The following is an 18,536-nucleotide window of genomic DNA, read 5'->3' on the forward strand; positions in this document are numbered from 1 at the left end:
ACCAATCAACTTCAATACCCACAGCTACCCCTTTCCTAGACTACCCCTTCTCCTTTGTCCTTTTGACATCATCATATACACCAATTTTCAAGTGGAGTTTTTTTGCTTTCTTTGAGTAATTCCTCTTTATCCCTTTTTCTATTTCTAATCTCTCTGCCTCTAGCGACTAACCTATAATCCTCCTTCTCTTACTAAAACACTTCTTCAGTGATCAGTAACAATTAATATTTTTATTAAATGTGCCCTCCAAAACATCAGTGCTTTCTAATGTATAAATCCAGCAGACTCTTTTTTGTCCTTTTTGTAACAGGTGACACAGAATTACCTCTTCTCTAAATTCTCTTCTGAGACTGATTGCCTCAGGAGGGCCATCCTGGATCATCTATGACAATCCCATCGTGTCTGTCCATCACATCCCTGTTGTTGGTGTTGCTTATAGCTCATTGCTCCCTCCTCCCTTGCTGCCCCTTTTTTCTTCTCTGTCTACATAGACTCCCCAGATAATTGCTTCTATTTCCTTGGTTAACAGCTATTGTTTGCCCACGGATGATTTTCAAACTTTAATCTCTTGCTACTACTCTGCCCTGAACGCTGGAATGTCATTTACAATGACTTATTGCACTTTTCCAGTTGGGTATCTTTTAAGTACCTCTATCCTAGCACACACTGCAGCCCTCTCTACCACCATACTCCTTCCATACTCTCAGATGGGAGATATTATTAAAACATAATTTGCATGCAAAGAAGAATGGTGGTGACTAGTTCTAAAAGAAAGTAAACAAATGTGAAAATTTTAATCCATGTGCTGCTAAACTGTTCCGGGCAGGCAGAGTGTAGGGTAGATGGTTATTATCAAGTTCAGGATGGATGCTTATTATCAAGGCTAGTATCTCCAGGGATAGGCAATTCTTTCAGCTGCTCTATCTTACTGGAATTGGTCTTCAAGAATATCATCTTTTTATTCTAATTGTAAGTTCTGCAGGCAACTTTCTGATCCATAATTATATCCTCCTTGAACAAACAGATGTCTTATTGGGACTGAGATATAGTCATTGTATACTCATAAATTGGCAATCTAGTTGGGAAATGATTCTCTTGTCAGTTTGCTTGGTGTGAGTCAGTCCTCTGGAGTTGGTGAACTCTAGATGAACTGCTAAGATCAAGTTTCTGAATCTGCAAAAGTGAAGATCAGACTCTGGACTGCAGCAACTGAAAATAAACCATGAACTACAGAGGTAACGCCCAGATGAAGAGGTCAGAAGACCTTCTTGTAATATATTTTTAATTATACATACTTTGTCTTCTGTGTCTTTGTCCCATAGAGTGCATATCACAGTGCAAAGCATCAAAAAGTTGAATGCTTGCCTGCTATTCGGACCTCAGACATTCAAAGGAGTATCCAAAAGAACAATAATAAATATACTCAATCTCTCAATCCCACAAAGCCTCCATGGTGTGGAAGAAGACATCAAATTACAGAAAAACAATAAGAACAACAATAAAATAGCTAATGGAGTGGCAAAATCCTTAGCAGCCTCAAGAATGGCATACTTTGTATGCTTTGCCTATTCTTCCATTATTCTATGAACTGCATCTAATAATGCCCATTTTATAGTTAAGGAACACACAACAAACAGGGTTTAAATAACTTGTTCAGGTACGCAAGTAGTAAGTGGCAGAGGTGGGTTCAAAGCTAAGGTTTTTTTTTACTATAAAGCTGATGCTGGCAAACAGTGAAGGTTTGTTGTTTTGCTGTTAACTCTTCACACCAGAGGAAACAGTATGAAGGTTAAGCTACCAAAGTTTACACAAAGCTGGGGTTCAATGATGCTAACTGCAAATAGTCATCCTTAGAGGTAGGCTAAAAGGATGCTTTAATTTCTTTGGGACTTCAGAAAGGAATATTCAGAAGAAAATAACGTTAAAAGAAAAAAGAACAAGTGCAAGTAGCATAATTAACTATCTTTTCATTTATTTTAAAATAGTTTTGAATAACAACCTCTTATCCTCTATTCTTTTAATTCTATGCCACTTTTTACTGAATAGTGGTGAATTTTCAAACTTTTCTGATGATGTCAACAATAGAAAATGAAATGTCCACTGTGACCCACACCACAAATACAGGTAAATATATGTATATGCATCGTGTTGTGTGAGTATGTGTGTCTGAAATTAAAACCACAATTACTTACCGAGTTATGGACTCTGATCTATTCTATTTCATTTTGTTAGAATGTCAATCATAACCCATCTATTGATTTCATGACACTTTCATGAGTCAAGACCTACAGTTTGAAAAGTCTTGGGATACGAGAGGAATGTTTTAGAAGTGAGAACGCCACATTCTTTACTAGCTCCACTTTTGAATAGATGAGAATATTTTGTTCTCATCTATAAACCAAGGTGATGGATTTGGATCATTTCCAAGGTCTCTATCTTTTTTAGTCTGTCTTCTTCATGATTTTTCCAACTTTGCACAGTTGTGATTTATCCCTATCAGGTAATCAGGAAAGGCAGTGCATTTTTTTCCTCTTTGAAGTACCAACAGCCTCCACTTGCCTCCTATCCCCTGTCCCCCTATCCACTTCCATTCCCAAAGAGTTGCAGTTCTGTCAGCTGCTCAGCCCAGGGGCCTGACTCCAACTGCAGCTGCTGTTAGAACTGTCAGTCCCAGCAGCCATGCTGACTGGGGATGTCAGTCCCCAGGGTCCAGCCCAAGGCAATATAACCTTGCAGGATTAAGCAAGTAAGCACAGTGTTAACATTAACATGGATTTCTAGTGACATCTGTTTTGTCTGTAATGCCCCATCCTATCAGACTTCTAAGCCATAATAGATCTACTTTGAATTTAGGATAAGCTTTTTGTATTTGACAATGGAAGATCTGACCATATTTTGGGGAAAAATTCTAAAATCTCCTAGAGAAAGAAAATAAACTTTTCAGATCATTAAAATAGGAGAGGGAATCAAAATGGATATTAACTTGTAGAGAGAAAAGGGTCTCTGACTTTAATCCCTAAGTGATTTCAAAAATCAAAAGGTGCTCAAAGCTTTAGGGTAAATTCTTAAGTCAGAAAGATAATTATCTCCATATAAATTATATGTATGTACTAAGACACGTACACACACACATACATACATATATGCCCACAGAAAACTCTACTCAAGCTGATGTTAATAAATGAAGATTCCCAAATGGCAAAGTCTGCATAGTACATCTAATTAAGGGGTTAACACTGACTGACACATATCTTAAAGACTGCAAGAAATCTGTATTTTCTACCCACAGGTTTCCCTTATAGAGCACCTATCTCAGCACACAACCAGAGAACCCGACACAGGACCATTGTGCACGTACCTTCTCAACTGAGGGAAAAAAAAGGTAATGCTTTAAGCATGCTCCCGTTTCATGGTACACTGTTTTCACTGCTGCACAGATACATTTTTTAACAAACCTGGGAGAAGCAGGTGGTGTGTATGCTAATAAATAGAATCCATGAAGAATTACTAGTATGATTACCCCCATAGATTAAAAATTAGGTGAGAAAAAATTACAGCCAACATTTTAAACACAGAACACTAGTATGAGAAGCACACATTAAGGTAGCATGAAGTATTTTACAATAAAAAATTAGCTTACATTCCTATTGACAGTATCAAATATTCATAATTTTACCTATCTTGTACCAGGATTCTACCTTTAACATTGTAGGTTTTAGAGCCCAGTCGTCACCTTAAAAAACAGTTGAATTAGTTAAATGTGTTTTACAGTACTTCTCAGTCTGTATATTATTTGTTAAAATTTGGCAAAATTTGTGAGTATTAACACTGTAATAACATGGAAGCCATCAAATCATGTTTCATAGTTTTATTGAGTCTTTTTCAGTTTTAATTGTCCATGGTAAGTACAGTTCTAGTGACCACAATTATGAAGCTCTGCTGGTACTAAAAATAGCAGATACAAAGTTGGCTGCCATGCCTTACCCACTAAGACACACACACACCCACACACACATACACACACACACACACACACAAGGTTTTGCATACTCTTGCATGCAAACAATACTATGCTATTATAGGAAATGTACTTTCCTTTTATTAAAAATACAATTACACACAATTAGTCTGGGTTTTGTTAAGCTACCACTGATTTAGATAAACCTGAGAAAGTTCAAAATATCAAGTAACACTGTTTCCACACTACTCATTCAATGGCACTATCACTCAAAAAGAAATCTAGTTCAATCATCTATATAAAATCACAGATAATATAAAAATAAACATTTTTTGCAAAAGCACTAAAACATACTATAATTCAAATTCACAAATCTTGATATGTAACATATATTCACCTTCATATTAATTTGTGACGATGTGTATAATACAATGTACAACAGAATAAAAAAACTGTAACAGAATTCAGCAGCCAAATAATATACAATTATCACTATAAAATTTGGAATTTCAGATATCAACTGAACAACAACAACAAAAAGGATTAAAATCGATAGCAATATTGAACTTGCTGGTAGTGTGTTACTTTAAAATTCCATCTCAAAACAATTAAGATTATGCTATCTCACCTTAAGAAGCAGCAACACAAAAAATTTAAGAAGAACTAAGCAGCGGAGGCGGGCGCGGTGGCTCACGCCTGTAATCCCAGCACTTTGTGAGGCCGAGGCGGTCGGATCACGAGGTCAGGAGATAGAGACCATCCTGGCTAACACAGTGAAACCCCGTCTCTACTAAAAATGCAAAACTTTAGCCGGGCGTGGAGGCGGGCACCTGTAGTCCCAGCTACTCAGGAGGCTGAGGCAGGAGAACGGCGTGAACCCGGGAGGCGGAGCTTGCAGTGAGCCGAGATCGCGCCACTGCACTGCAGCCTGGGAGACTGAGGGAGACTCCGTCTCAAAAAAAAAAAAAAAAGAACTAAGCAGCAGTAACTGATTATACCAGCTGCCTTTTTCTCTCTCCATCTCCATAAAGATTTTCCTTACATTGTAATGTTGTTTATATAATGCCCATCCCACTTGACTTCCTAAACATGACAGATCAACTTTAAATGTAAGACAATACTTTTGCATTTGGAAAGGGAAGTTTTGACCGTATTTAGTGACAATACTCTAAACCTCCTGAAAAGACAACGAAAACTTTTATTCAATATATAAAATGTGGACAATACAGACCCCATTTGGCTAAGATATTTTATATTCACTATTGATCTTATGATAGTCTGATATCAAATTGTGTCTATACAGAAAAAAATAAAAAGGCAAACATGCAAAAGCACTTCTAGGGAAAATTAATCACTTGTATCATGAAACATTTTCATATTTTAGACTAAAAAATGTGAAGACTTAAATATTCCAAGATACTGCTATTTGAAAAGCACTGGAATATACAATTTATGTATATTTATGTATGCATCATATATTTTGTAAAATACACCAGTTTGACACATTAATATTATACATTTTAATAAATATAATTTACATTAGTATGTTGGATCTTTCATGAAAGTTTTTCAATCTGTACAACTGAAGGACTGTGAGCTTCTTCAATAAATACTATTACAATAGCTACAACTTGACCAGCAAAGTTTAAGCTTCAATAGATACCAACTAGTATTACATCTTTAAATATTGTCACTAGCCAAATTCCAGCTGCTATAAGCACTGGCATGTATAAAATCCAAAGACAGTTCAGTGTCTTGTCTGAGAAGATTGAGACACTTTACAGGTGACAGGTCCACATCATAATCTGTGAAACTTACAAGATTCTTTTTAGCCAAGGAGTGGAATGAAGTCCTGGAAAATACAGTAGCAGATTTCACAGGCTCCTGGCTGTTCAGTTTTCATGCTTTACCATATCCCCCAAAGCCCCAACAATGGATGTCATCCAACTTTTTAATCCATCTGTGGTCTTGAAAGGGTCAACAGTCACACAGCTGGCTGAGTGGCAACATCATGGTTTTAACTCTGAATTCTGACTTGCATGCTATATTTCTTCTTTTTGTCATTTCAATGTAAACACAAATTGATGTTCAAAGAGTCAAAGATGCTAATTTATAAGTAATAAAACACCTTGAATTTGCCATTAAAATATTTTTTGTGTAAAATTTTGTTAGGTAGTAAGTTCTATAATGTTAGCAGTTCTTTTTTTCCAAATGCCAACACATTTCTGCCCTTACTATCAACATACTTCAATCGTCATATGACTTGATCAGTTTTTCAGCCAACAGAGATCACTACTTCATCCTGACCCTCTGTATGTTTTCACCATTTGCACATCTTCCCAGAGGCTTCTTTTGGCCTGGAAGGAGTTAGCAAGATCATTCTTGTACTATGTGGCATGCATTCAAATGTCATCAATGTCCATATGTGATGTATGAAGCTAAAGAAGAAACACTTTGGAAAAAAACATGCCAAGTAGTAAACAAGCATTTCTAGACACTGTTCACCTCCTCACTGGATCCACACTCACAAAATTCTCTGGACGCTGAAACAATGTACTTAACACATACTCTAAATTAAGCTGAGCATCCTGAGACCTAAAAGAAAGAAAACTAAAGTAAATGGTGAAGAAATATTATAAAAATGTGTATCATTAGGCTACAAGTTCAAGTCTCGTACAAGTCCTGTAATTTCCATCTTGGTCAGTTTAATGATCTTGATCTTGTTTAACAAGGTCAATACAGTAATGACATATTTTAGATTTTGTCTTGTAGGACTCTAAAACGGATGTTATTTGAGCCTGATGAAGAGAGAACTTTGCTAACCCTCTCTTTCCTCAAAACGAGGAGGTGTAGTAGGTGTCTTCTTGATTTGGTTTCTATAATCCTATGCATTAAAACGGAACATGTTAAAAGAATCACTGCTGAGGAAGGCCAAATACAGCTTTTCGTCACTGATCTTAGTGGCCAGAGATTGGGTAAAGTGAAGCTACTTTGAAGGTCTCACAAATCCTCAATCTACATAGGCATTGCAAGCACTGAAATCACGACCTGAATTTCCTGTCATCATGTTCCACAGGGCACTAAGGTTCTTTCTTGCCTTAACATACAGCCCCATGTTGCTCTACTTGTAAAGTGCTTTCCAACAAGTTATTCCACCATCAGTTGCAAACTCTGATGTTGACTTTATGGGGGCTAGCTTTCAAAACTAAAAATTCCTTTGACACTGGGTTTATTTGTTTGGGATTTTCAACTGCATTATCTCACCTTATTATTCTCATGTAGAAGTTGACCATTTCAAGGGCTAGACATGCAGCAATTCAATATTCATTAAAAATTATTAACACTGTTGAAGCATTTTACAAATTTTTCATTAACACCTGGCAGAGAACAAATATAATGGATAACACTGACCAATAGTCTTCTCTCTATTACTAGTTTGATTAGTACTTTACTTTTCAGTGCTATGGTATCTAGGTACTTTAAGTCTCTATATTTCCCTCTCCATATATATGTTTTTTCTTTAAATATTGAGATGTAAGGTTTATCCAAAGATTATAGCTTCCCATTCTATCAATGCAACCTATACAAACTCTATTTCTTCTTTTCGTATCGCATTTTGTGTTTTCAAACACTTAGAGGAAGCAAAAAGAGCCTTCTCCACCATGATTTTAATTTAAACTAAAGCCCTCATTCTAAAATGTCTTCTGCCCACCTCAGTTGCTTCATACATTTGAGAGTATACTTGGAGGCTATGCATTGTGGATGACTGTCAACCTCTCCTTTTCTGAAATACTGTCCTCCTGTCCAATATCCTTCAATTTACTAACTGTTATTTGACTTTACTCAAACTTTGGTCTGTAATTTATTTGTGATTCTTAAAATTGTTTTTACAGATGTGAGTGAACACTTGTCCTGGAACACTAACAAAGTCTTCAGGCATTGCACAGCAGTGGGGCAAGTAAATGCTCTTTATCACAAGATGTCTAAGAGAGCTCACGGTGTTTAGAAGGAAAATACATGCACTTTAATTATTTTGAATGCATTTCACCAGTACGATAATATATGCAGGCTTTCCCCATCAAACATTTAGCACCCAATATATAATGAGACCTTTTCCAGAAATAACTGGAAAACAATCACTTTTCAGGCTCTTAAATTCATTAACTTTACTTGTCTATTCAATTCCCTAAAGAAACTCAGTCAACTGTCATCTATGCTTATAAGACACTGAAAAAGACACCCCACTCAGAGATCCATTGATCTGATGCTGGATGAACTAATGAGTTTAGTGTTTTGTTATACCATGCTAAATATTTCTGAGAATGTAGATTTTCGTTTTATTCCTATTGTGGATTTTAAAAATCAATAAAGGCTAGATAAACCACAAACTCAAGTTGCAGGGGGCTAGTTTCCTTAGAGAAATTACTAATATCAAAAATAGCCCCAGTACTCAGGTGCACACACACTTTAAACAGAAAAGCTTGCAAATTTTAAAGGCCAAAGAGAAAGTAAATGCTTAACTAGGTAGTGTTGTTTTATTATACATACTTCTAGTCAGAAAGAAGACAGACTTTGAAAGCAAACCCAAGCAAGCTAATTGTGGATGTGGGCATTTCTACTTCTAGTATTTTTTTAAATTATTTTCTTGGTTTGATTTTTTCTAAACTGACTAGAAAGTTAGAGGGGAAAAGCAGCTGATTCTGTTAAGCATCCTACCATATTACAACAGACAGGTGTTTGGAGATTCTTGTGCCTTCACAAGCTTGTATCTCCATTCTGCTTGAACTCAGGTAAAATATTGAGGGTCATGTCTTCACTTTTGGATTGCAAATTTGCCTCACTTCTTCTAGAAGCTTTCCTTGTGGCTCGGGAGAGTCTCCTTCTGAAAGTATCTCCTGCCAAGAAATAGAGAATAGGGTCCACACAACTGTTGAGACTTGCTAGACCTCTTGTCACCTGATATGTGGCATAAACCCTGTCATTGAAAGCACACATTGCTGGGGTCTGAAAGTCAAGCCGGGCTCTCAAATTCATCGTTTTCATCACATGGAAAGGGATGTAAGACACAGCAAAAACAGTCAGTACAATGATCACCAGGTAAATCGATTTTCTCCTCAGGGGAGAGTTGTCCAGATCTTTGTAAATCAAAGCTCTCACAATTAATCCGTAACAGCCCAGAATCAGCACCAACGGGACACAGAACATGGCCACGGTCGTGCACATGCTGTAGATGAAATAACTTCGCAGGTACTCGTCTGAGGTGGTGTCATAACAGGTGGTGGTTTTGTTTTTGCGGACCCCGGTACCTGAGTAGAAGAGGATGGGGGAGATCGCCACCACCACAATGAGCCACACCAGCACGCTGATATAGACCGCGTTCTTCTTTTTGAGCCGGCCCAGGGACTTGAGGGGGTACACCACACCGCTGTACCGGTGAGCACTGATGCATGTCAGAAACAAGATGCTGCCATAGAGGTTCACATGAAAGATGAACCTCTGCAGTTTACACATGGCATCCCCGAAGATCCAGTCTGTTTTATTGAAGTAGTAGAAGATCAGGGCTGGCAGAGTCAGCACGTACAAGAAGTCGGCCAGAGCCAAGTTGAACATGTACACGGAGATGCCGCTCCAGGGCTTCATGTGGAAGACGAACATCCAGATGGCCACGCTGTTGCCCAGGAAGCCGATGATGAACACCAAGATGTAGACAGCCGGCAGGTAGTAAAACTGGAAGCCCGTCTTGGTCAAGGCGCATTTGAACGACGCGGAGACGGCGGCAGTGGAGGCGACCGTGCTGTTCCCCCAGGACAAACCCGGACCGGCCAGGAAGGCAGCGTCCGTCCCGTTGGGGACAGTCGGCCACAGCACCTCGGTCATTCTCTCCTCCTCGATTTAGGCGGCGGCTCCGAGGGGCAGCAGGCGGCGAGAGGGCAGCGGCGGCCAGGGGCGCAGCAAGCATCGGAAAAGCCAGCGAGCGGAAGGGAGTGGGCTAGCTGGATCCCCGCGGGAGGGGGCGCGCAGGGGCTCGCCCACGCCGGCTCTGGCCCCGCGTTCGCCGCGGGCCATGAAATCCGCCCCGGGACGCCACCGAATTGGGCTATCGGGAAGGCCAGCAACTTCTCCGACTACTGGCAACGCAGAGCTTACACAACAGGGCGCGCAGGGCACCACCGCGGATAACTTTCCGACTGCGCTTTCCCGAGGGGCCGCGGGTCCGCGCTGCAGAGCGCGCCAGAGGCACAGCGAGGTCAAGCGAAACTCGCTCTGCGGGGATCTCGCATGGGGAGGGTGCTCCCCAGCCTCCTTGGCTCAAAGATCAACTTCATTGGGGCATCTTCCTCCTCCCTACCTTAGAAACGTGCAGCTCAGCTTCGGGGCGTCTCATCGCTTCCTCCTCCTACCTTGAGCTCAGCTCCTGGCGGCCATCGGAGCGCGCGTGGCCGCAGACTCGTGCGCTCCTGAAGCGCGTCCCGTTCAGCGTCCGCGCAGTTCAGGGGCCCTTCCCCAGGCCCCGCTCTGTCCGGAGTACCGGGGTCAGGCGGGAGAGCTGAGTTCCCGTGAGGGTGGGCGGAGTTTGGGCACCCGGGCGAGTCCGCACTCCGCGGGGAGGCGAGGGGCGTGCCTCAGCCGAGCTCTCCCAGCAGCCGGCCCTCGTCCTCTAGGGTTCAGTGGGAGGCAGGAGGCGTCTACTGGGGAGCAGGTCTCCGCCGAGGCCGAGTGTGTTCAGCCTCTGCCAACACGCTGCTACCGGAGTCGACTGCGAGGGCGAGGGGTGCGCTCAAAGGTGGCTGCTGGCAGGCGATTGGCCCGCGAGCGCTTCTTCTCTCTTCCGCCAGCTATCTCGGCAAAGTGAAGTTGCTGACACACAGGAAACCCTTCCGACCGCCCAGAGCCTTCTGCCTACAACCCCAGAGCCGACCAGTCCGTGGCAGAAGCCTCTAGGACCCCCGAGAACCACGCCAGGTGTTTTCAAGCTCCAAGCAGCCAGGAGTCCCTAGCTGGGAACGCCCTGGCATTGCAGAGCACCTAGCTTTGCTGGGACCGGATTTCTGGCACATGCAGGAACCTGCTATTCCAAGAGGGCGCGAGCCTCCAAAGGAATGAGGGTTGGGAGAGGGGTGGAGAAGTCTGTTTCGCCCTTCTTATCTTTTTTTTTTTTCTATTACTGTTTTTTTCTTAATTACCCAAATGCTATTAAACCCACGTCATTAGTAACATCAACGTGAGAATTTCCAAAATAGCCTTGTAAAAATATTACTAGTCCATATTGCACATTGCTTCAGCACAAATTTTGTGGTCATAGATACTTAACACCTATCAGACAAGACAAGCTCCCCAAATCCTCCTGTTTAGTACGTTTAAAGAGCAGAAGCTACAATGAAACAGAAATTAAAAATTTATCGCTTTGAAAGTAATTTGAATACCAAATGCAATACATTTATATTGATAGACGTAAAAGATGGTTGTAATTCCAAAGTGACTAAGGTATGGTTTTGGTGGGGGGTTGGGGAGAGGAGGGTATTTCCAATTCTATTTAAGCTAAAATGATTAGTTACAGTTACCTTTAGTATCTTAAAAATGCAGACTTGGGACTTCCTTAATTACTACATTTACTGACAAACTCATTTTCTTGCCTTGAATGTAAATTTTAAGCAATGCACTTCAAAAATATATTTGAGCAAGTTTAATTGGAAACCAAATGAAATATTAGCTGTTCAGGAACATATATAAATGGACCCACACAGGAATGTAATCTAGCACTTCTTGACAAGTTACTAATCAACAATGTATTTTCATGTGACACATTAACAAAAGCTTTTCTCCTAAAGGAAAAAAAAAAATCCGAAAAGAAAACATCTGTAAAATGTATACCATAAAGATTTCTTTCTGGTCCCAGATGCTACACTATAGTGTTCCCTTAAAAAAATGAAGGAAAACCACGAGCTCCTGGCTTTGATGCCACAAAGGAAAACAACCCCCACAAGATCCAGATGGTGCTTTAGAGGAACACATATAGGAAGGAGCATATCTTAACACATGGTATGAATACACTGGGTTTTGAACTGTAGTCAATTTAACAGTATAAAAATTAATAATAAAACTAGAGTAAATAATTCAAGTAAAGAGTGTGAATGAGATTGTCTTGAAAAGTCTTATTTTTGTGTGTTTCCTTCCACTCTCCTAATTATATGAGTCTATAATTCTGAGCCTTAACATGAAACATTTGTGTATTGTTTGATTAGTATGGTACTAGCTGGGATGATAGTCTATTAAGAGAGAAAAGAAAGCAAAGAAAACCATTAAGAGTTCCAGGGGTACTCAATAGGTCTTAAGTCCTCACTCCCTTGCATTTTTTATTTGCAACCTAGGCAATATGTAACTTCACTCAGAAGTCTGTTGCAAATGCATTAACTCATAATGTGAGTGTTTTGAAATGTACACTTAGTCCAGATACCATTAAGTACTTTCAGAAAACTGATGCCTTACTAGGAATTGGAGGATAGTTGTTTTAGGTGCACCACAGACTTTTCAAAAAATTATGTTAAAAAATTAATTTTGTAAGCATTGCTTTTGCATTCAGGATATTTAACTACACACTTATGTTTCAGTTATGCTTTAAATCAAAATTTTGCCTTGTGGGAATAAGTTACATATATTCAGTAATTACTATAACTTTCTATTTGTAAAACATTCAGCTATTATTAATGAAGAAAAAAATCTAAGACTCTGTCATTATTCACATTTGAACACCGATTATAGATGGCTTAAAGATATGATAAAAAATTTTTACATATCTGAGTGGCATGCCTCAAACATTCCATGTTAATTTTTATTTTAGGTTGGTGTAAAAGTTATTGTGGTTTTTGTTATTACTTTTAATGGCAGTCTTGGACTCATAAACAAAAAGGCTGCCCTTCTTATGCCCTTATATTTGAGTAACAGTGTAAACACCTGACTTCAAGACATTTACAATTTAGTTGGAAATGCAGATAACATATATAGTTAGCCATAACAGTAAATATAACAATACCAATAATAATAGGCCTTTCCTGTATACTCAAGCACAGTGTACATGTAAAAAGGATTATCTCTTTTCACCCTTAAAATATGGATAATGATATTTGGCCATTGTGTTCCCATTTTGTAAGTGATGAAACTAAGGTACAGGGAGGTTAAGTAATTCACCTATAGTCACACAGTAGATACTGAGATTTAAATGTAGGCTATCTGTCACTGAAGTCTATGCATTCAGCTACTATCCTATGATGAAAAAAAGCAAATACGGGGCACTGATAGAAACGGTAACTTTCAGTGGCCAGCACAGATTGAGTTTAGAAGCTTTCCCTCAGGAGAGAAAATTCTAAGCCAGATATTGAAGTTATTGATAGTCAAAGATATTTCAGAAACTTCTCAAATATTCTACTTCTCTACATAGGCTTTTTAAAAATAACCAACAATTTACATATAACCTGAGAGAGAAAATCATTGGGACATCAGGTCTGTTCAGTCTTAGACTCATAAACAAAGAGGTTGCCCTTACGATGTTTACAAAGATTTTTATCACCATATTTAGAAAATCTCAACTTTCTTTTTCTTTAAGCCACAGAAAATTCAACAATCATTAAGAATGGGAAAATCATTGGAAAGATTCCAATTGAGGGCCACAGGCAAATAAAGGAAAAAGAAACTTCTCATAAATATAAAATATGAAATCTTCCATCTTAGTAGAGACCAAAAAACCATCAGATTTGACTAAATAAATACCATGCCACAAACGCTAAACCTAATTCTGGTAGCAATATGGAGGAAGTGAGGAGCTGATGGGCAAAACCGTTGTTAGGATTTACGGAGGAGAGACAATGAGACCTTGATTTATGAGATAAAGGTTCACTTAGGATATCCTTATAAATTGAACTTCTGAGATGCACTTTAGGAAAGGGAGGAGACCCTTTCCTTCCCCAAGAAGAAAATAAGGGAAAGAAATAGAAGTGTAAGGAATTCCCAGCTGATGTCCTCCAATGAAGTAGGAGAAGGAGAAGGCTAAGATGGAGCGGAATTGGAAAGAGAGTATACAGAGAAAAAATTAGGATTGTCCTGTGCCAAGGAGGGCCCAGCTGCTCCTATAAATTACACACTTGTCATGGATCCAATCAGTAGGCTTCCTGAAATTTATTTCATTAAGAATCACAGCAGGGGTATAGGACACAGAATATACCCAGCAGGATTGATCTGAAGTTGAGTGAGGAAAAAGGGAGAAGAGAGCAAGAGACAGGAGGTCAGTGGGGAGAGGGGAGAGGAAATAATAATAATAATAATAATAATAATAATAATAAGCAGACAGTGAAATGAAGAAGAAGAGGAAGCGGGAGAGTGAGGAGGAAGTGGGAAGTACAGGAGGGGAAACAGTGCCTGAACAGTATTTGGGGGACAGAGGAAGAGAAAGCAAGATACTTGCACAGGCGTAGGAAGAGAGTTTTGGAAATATCACTGAGCATAGCTTTTCTATTATTTAAGTTTAAATCTGGGTGTGTTGGGAGGTATCTGCAAGGTGGTGAGATGATGCAAGCTATATAGTCATGTGGCCAATGTCCCTGTTGAATCACATGTCATTGAGCTAATGTGCCTTTTCACTTACAAGTACCTGTCAGATCCCAGGCCACCTAAACCTTCTTCCAACCTTAGAAAGTTTCTTGCTTCCAAAGTTAAGAATAAGTATTCAAGGGAACTCCTTTCTTATATTTCCTTTTAAAATATTTACTTCTCTTAGCTACATGAAGCCCTAGTCCCTAGTCCTGGGCACTTTATAATACTTCCAAAAGCATTTTTGTTAAAATACAGAGTAAAAAATTTTAGTCCATCTTGTCTTGTAGAACTTTCTCGAATCACCCTTGTCTGATAAATATTTCCTTTGCTGTCTTTGTCTTTGACATCTCTGTTTTATTAAAGGCATGTCTTAGAACATTTACTGATAACAGACTAGAAATCCTATATTACATGACAGCTCTTCTACCATTTCCTTATATACTTAGCTTTTCAAGAAAACAGAGAAATAAATATTTATAAAGCCTGGAGGTACACAAGTATCTTTAGAGCCAGTTACTTAAATCTGAGGTCTTATAACATAATTATGAAACCATACAGGGTTCCTATGATACCACCAAGAATAAAAATATGACATTATTTGAAAGTTATTTGTCATTATTACATCTATCATTTGTCAATTACTGATTTTTGGTACATCTGTCTTTTGAATACATAAGCAAATGAAAATCATGTGTGAGAATAAAGAAATGCCCTTGTTTTTCTTATGTAAGTCACATCTTCCATCAGTTTACTCCTGGGATGTTGATCTCAATTATGTCCTGAGAGTTTCACACTTTTCAAGATTAAAGTTAATCGCAGGTGATGTCACCCTTCAGATTTTGGAATTTGTTTCTCCAAAGAGTTGGTGACAAGTTTTCACCAGTAGCACCGAAAATATAAACTAACTTTAAAAAGGTGAGCATTAATTGTATCCGTTTTGATAAATTATTCTGGTGCTACTTTTAGTTGAAATTCTTGTGGAAAAGCTGACAAAATAGGTTAATTCCAGACAGTCATCTTATAACAAGCCAAAATTTAGACATTCTTATGGAAAGATATCTGGGTAGCCAAAGACAGAACCAAATGAGTGAACTTAGTAAGAAGAAATAGTCCCACGCATTGTTCATAAGAAAAAAAAATCTATATATAAACAGTTATTTGTAGTTAGAAAAGAACCAAAATAGAGACTAGGTAATGCTTCAGGCAAACAATAATCAGTTACTTCTTGATAGATTGATGTTTTCAATGACAGAATTTAGCAGAACCTCAGTATCTCAAATTAGTTTTGCTTTTCTTCATTTTTTTTCAGCCTCAGTTCTAGACACCTGATACTCATAAACATAAAATATGAAATCTTCCATCTTAGTAGAGACCAAAAAACCATCAGATTTGACTAAATAAATACCATGCCACAAACGCTAAACCTAATTCTGGTAGCAATATGGAGGAAGTGAGGAGCTGATGGGCAAAACCGTTGTTAGGATTTATGGAGGAGAGACAATGAGACCTTGATTTATGAGATAAAGGTTCACTTAGGATATTGAACAGGATTCAATATCACTTAGGATTCACTTAGGATTTAGATGGCACAGCTAAATACTTATCTTACAGATCTTCATAGCGATAATAACTACACAAATAAACTACTAATTTCCTCACTGGAAACATCTACTTTGAGTCTCACTCAAGTGAATGCACTTGAATGTGCATTCAGATCACCCAGGGGATTTTCCTAAAACACAGTTTTAAATATGAGATGGGGCCCAAGCCTTTGCATTTCTAACAAGTTCCCTTTGACATCCAAGCACCTCATCCAGCCACTACATTCTGAGTAGCAAGGTTTTATGTGATCCTGCCTGACATTGCTTTGGTATGCCAATTTAAAAATGCTATAGCTGCTTCTGTCCGGGACTAATATGCCTGAAGGGTTCAGGAAATTTGAACTGTGACATACATGTGCCAGGCACTGTTTAGAGTGCTTTTTATGGATTAGCCCATGGCACATGGTTAAACCCACAGACTTGGAGAAGAGACAGAACTGGATTCAAATGTCAGCTAGGGCCACTTACAAGCTGTATAACTAAGATATATTGCCAAACTTGTCTTGCATTAATGTTTCTATCAAATAATCCTTATATGACAATATAGCTGTGAGAATGTGTTCTTGTATGTAAAGTGTTTAGGACCGTGCCTAGCAAGTAGTAAGTGCAAAATAAGTGGTAGCTATAATTATTATGGTTATCATCATTATTATTTATAATAGACTCATTGTTTTTACATTAACAGGTGTAGCTTGATAAGGAGGCATTTGGATGTAAGAAACCAAATCCATGAAAACCAGCATTGCAAATATAGTGACTTTACTGGGTAAATAAAAGAGTATGAGCTCACAAGGAAGTGGGCATGGGAAACTGAAAATCAAGAATTTTGCCTACTCTCTCTACTCCACAGACAAAGGATCCCTGTTCTCTGCCTTTCTCTATTCAACCACTCAATTTTTTTTCCTTACCTCCTTTTATTCCCCCCCCCCCCCCCCCCCCGCTCCCTTTCCTTTTCTCTGTTGACCAGTTCTCTCTCTTTCTGTATGGACTTGGCTCATCATGGATACTCAAAACCTGGCCTTATATTCAATGATAAATTCCTGAGGAAAATCTGAATAGTATGGTTCAGTTCACTTTGGCCTGGAGGAGAAGGGGATGGGCCAAGAGATTAGAGCCTTCCTGCCTTCCTCCAGGTCTGAGTGACAGACCTCAAGGGGCAGGGGGGCGGAGGGGAGAAGTGATATTGGAGCAGAGAGGATCAGCTAATGAGATAATTACCATCTCTGGTATAGAAAACAATGGGACCATGTATGTCACTGGTGGGTTGGAGGGGAGAGGAGAAAAAGAAGAGTTTCGAGAAATGTGACTGTGGCAGGCAAATTCCAGGGATGGAGAATTGTACCTGTGACCATGCAGGGGTTGATGGGAAAAACAGTGCTCCCAGAGAGATGAACACAGGTCCTAGGAGCCTGCTGCATTCTTCCACCTTGCTTTAGTGGAGAGATTGGTGAAAATTAACTGCCAAGGAGTACACTCAAGTAGAGGTCTCCAGAGAAAATGAAGAAACTGGGCAGAATGAATGAACTAAAGAGGGAGAAGGCCAAAAAATACTATTGTATCATCTATTTTGCCTTAGCCGAAGGTGTAAGGAGAAAAGTATGATAGAAAGAAAGAAAATAACCTTGGCATTTCTGCTACAAAAATGGAAGGTTTTCTTCAATGAAAGATAAGTTATGAGGTTCTGCTTCCATCATGAAAACCAGCCCCAGGGCATGTGATTGCTACTGGGACTCTAATTATTAATTCAGTTGAGAGTAACCCAAGGGACATATTTATAGTAATTCAAGTCCCTGGAAATAAGGAGTTTGACATGAGCTTCAGAGCAGCAGATAAATCGAATTTGGTTTACAGAATGAGTGCCTCAGGAGAAAGTGGAAAGCAAGGCTGGAAAAAGTTTGTGGTGATTGTGTTAACCAGTCCTGGTTAAAGGCTCTGTTTATTCTCTTCAGGCATGAAATATTGGCTGTCAGAGACATTAGTAGGACACCATGCAAGGTTAGCATCACCAAACAACATGGCAGATTGATGAGGGTTTGGTTTTGAAAATGTATGTGTGAAGGACAGACGTGGCAAGGGGGAGTTGAGCTCAATTACTGACTGAATTCTTTTCATTAGAGACAGGCGAAGATTGTCACCAGAATGGGGCCACTCAGAGATGTACCCAACATAGACTTTACAAAGTCATAAACTGAGTGTGCAGGAAGTAAGGGAAGGTAGTTTAGGAATGAAGGATAAGGTTGGTGTTCTTAGTTAACAAAAAGGAAAGGAAAAATTATATATCGTTGTACTGGGGAAGAAGGTCACCTTTACAGTATTCACCCAAGGGCATGTTATAATCAATGAAAGGGGAAATGAAAGAATGGGTGACATCTGCTGCTGGTAACATCTGCTCA

General features: G+C 39.2%; 1 protein-coding gene across 1 annotated transcript; it reads right to left on the minus strand.

Moving 5' to 3' along the window:
• Positions 1-5,136: 5,136 nt before the first annotated feature.
• P2RY1 (purinergic receptor P2Y1) lies at positions 5,137-10,138 on the minus strand. The gene is made up of 2 exons (XM_010372082.1): positions 8,675-10,138; positions 5,137-6,553 (listed from the first exon to the last, which is right to left on the minus strand). Exon 1 carries the CDS (start codon positions 9,833-9,835, stop codon positions 8,714-8,716), a length of 1,122 nt encoding a protein of 373 aa, XP_010370384.1. The 5' UTR covers positions 9,836-10,138; the 3' UTR covers positions 5,137-6,553; positions 8,675-8,713.
• Positions 10,139-18,536: the final 8,398 nt, after the last annotated feature.

The sequence above is a fragment of the Rhinopithecus roxellana genome, chromosome 1 (assembly GCF_007565055.1).
Source record: "Rhinopithecus roxellana isolate Shanxi Qingling chromosome 1, ASM756505v1, whole genome shotgun sequence".
Taxonomy (NCBI): domain Eukaryota; kingdom Metazoa; phylum Chordata; class Mammalia; order Primates; family Cercopithecidae; genus Rhinopithecus; species Rhinopithecus roxellana.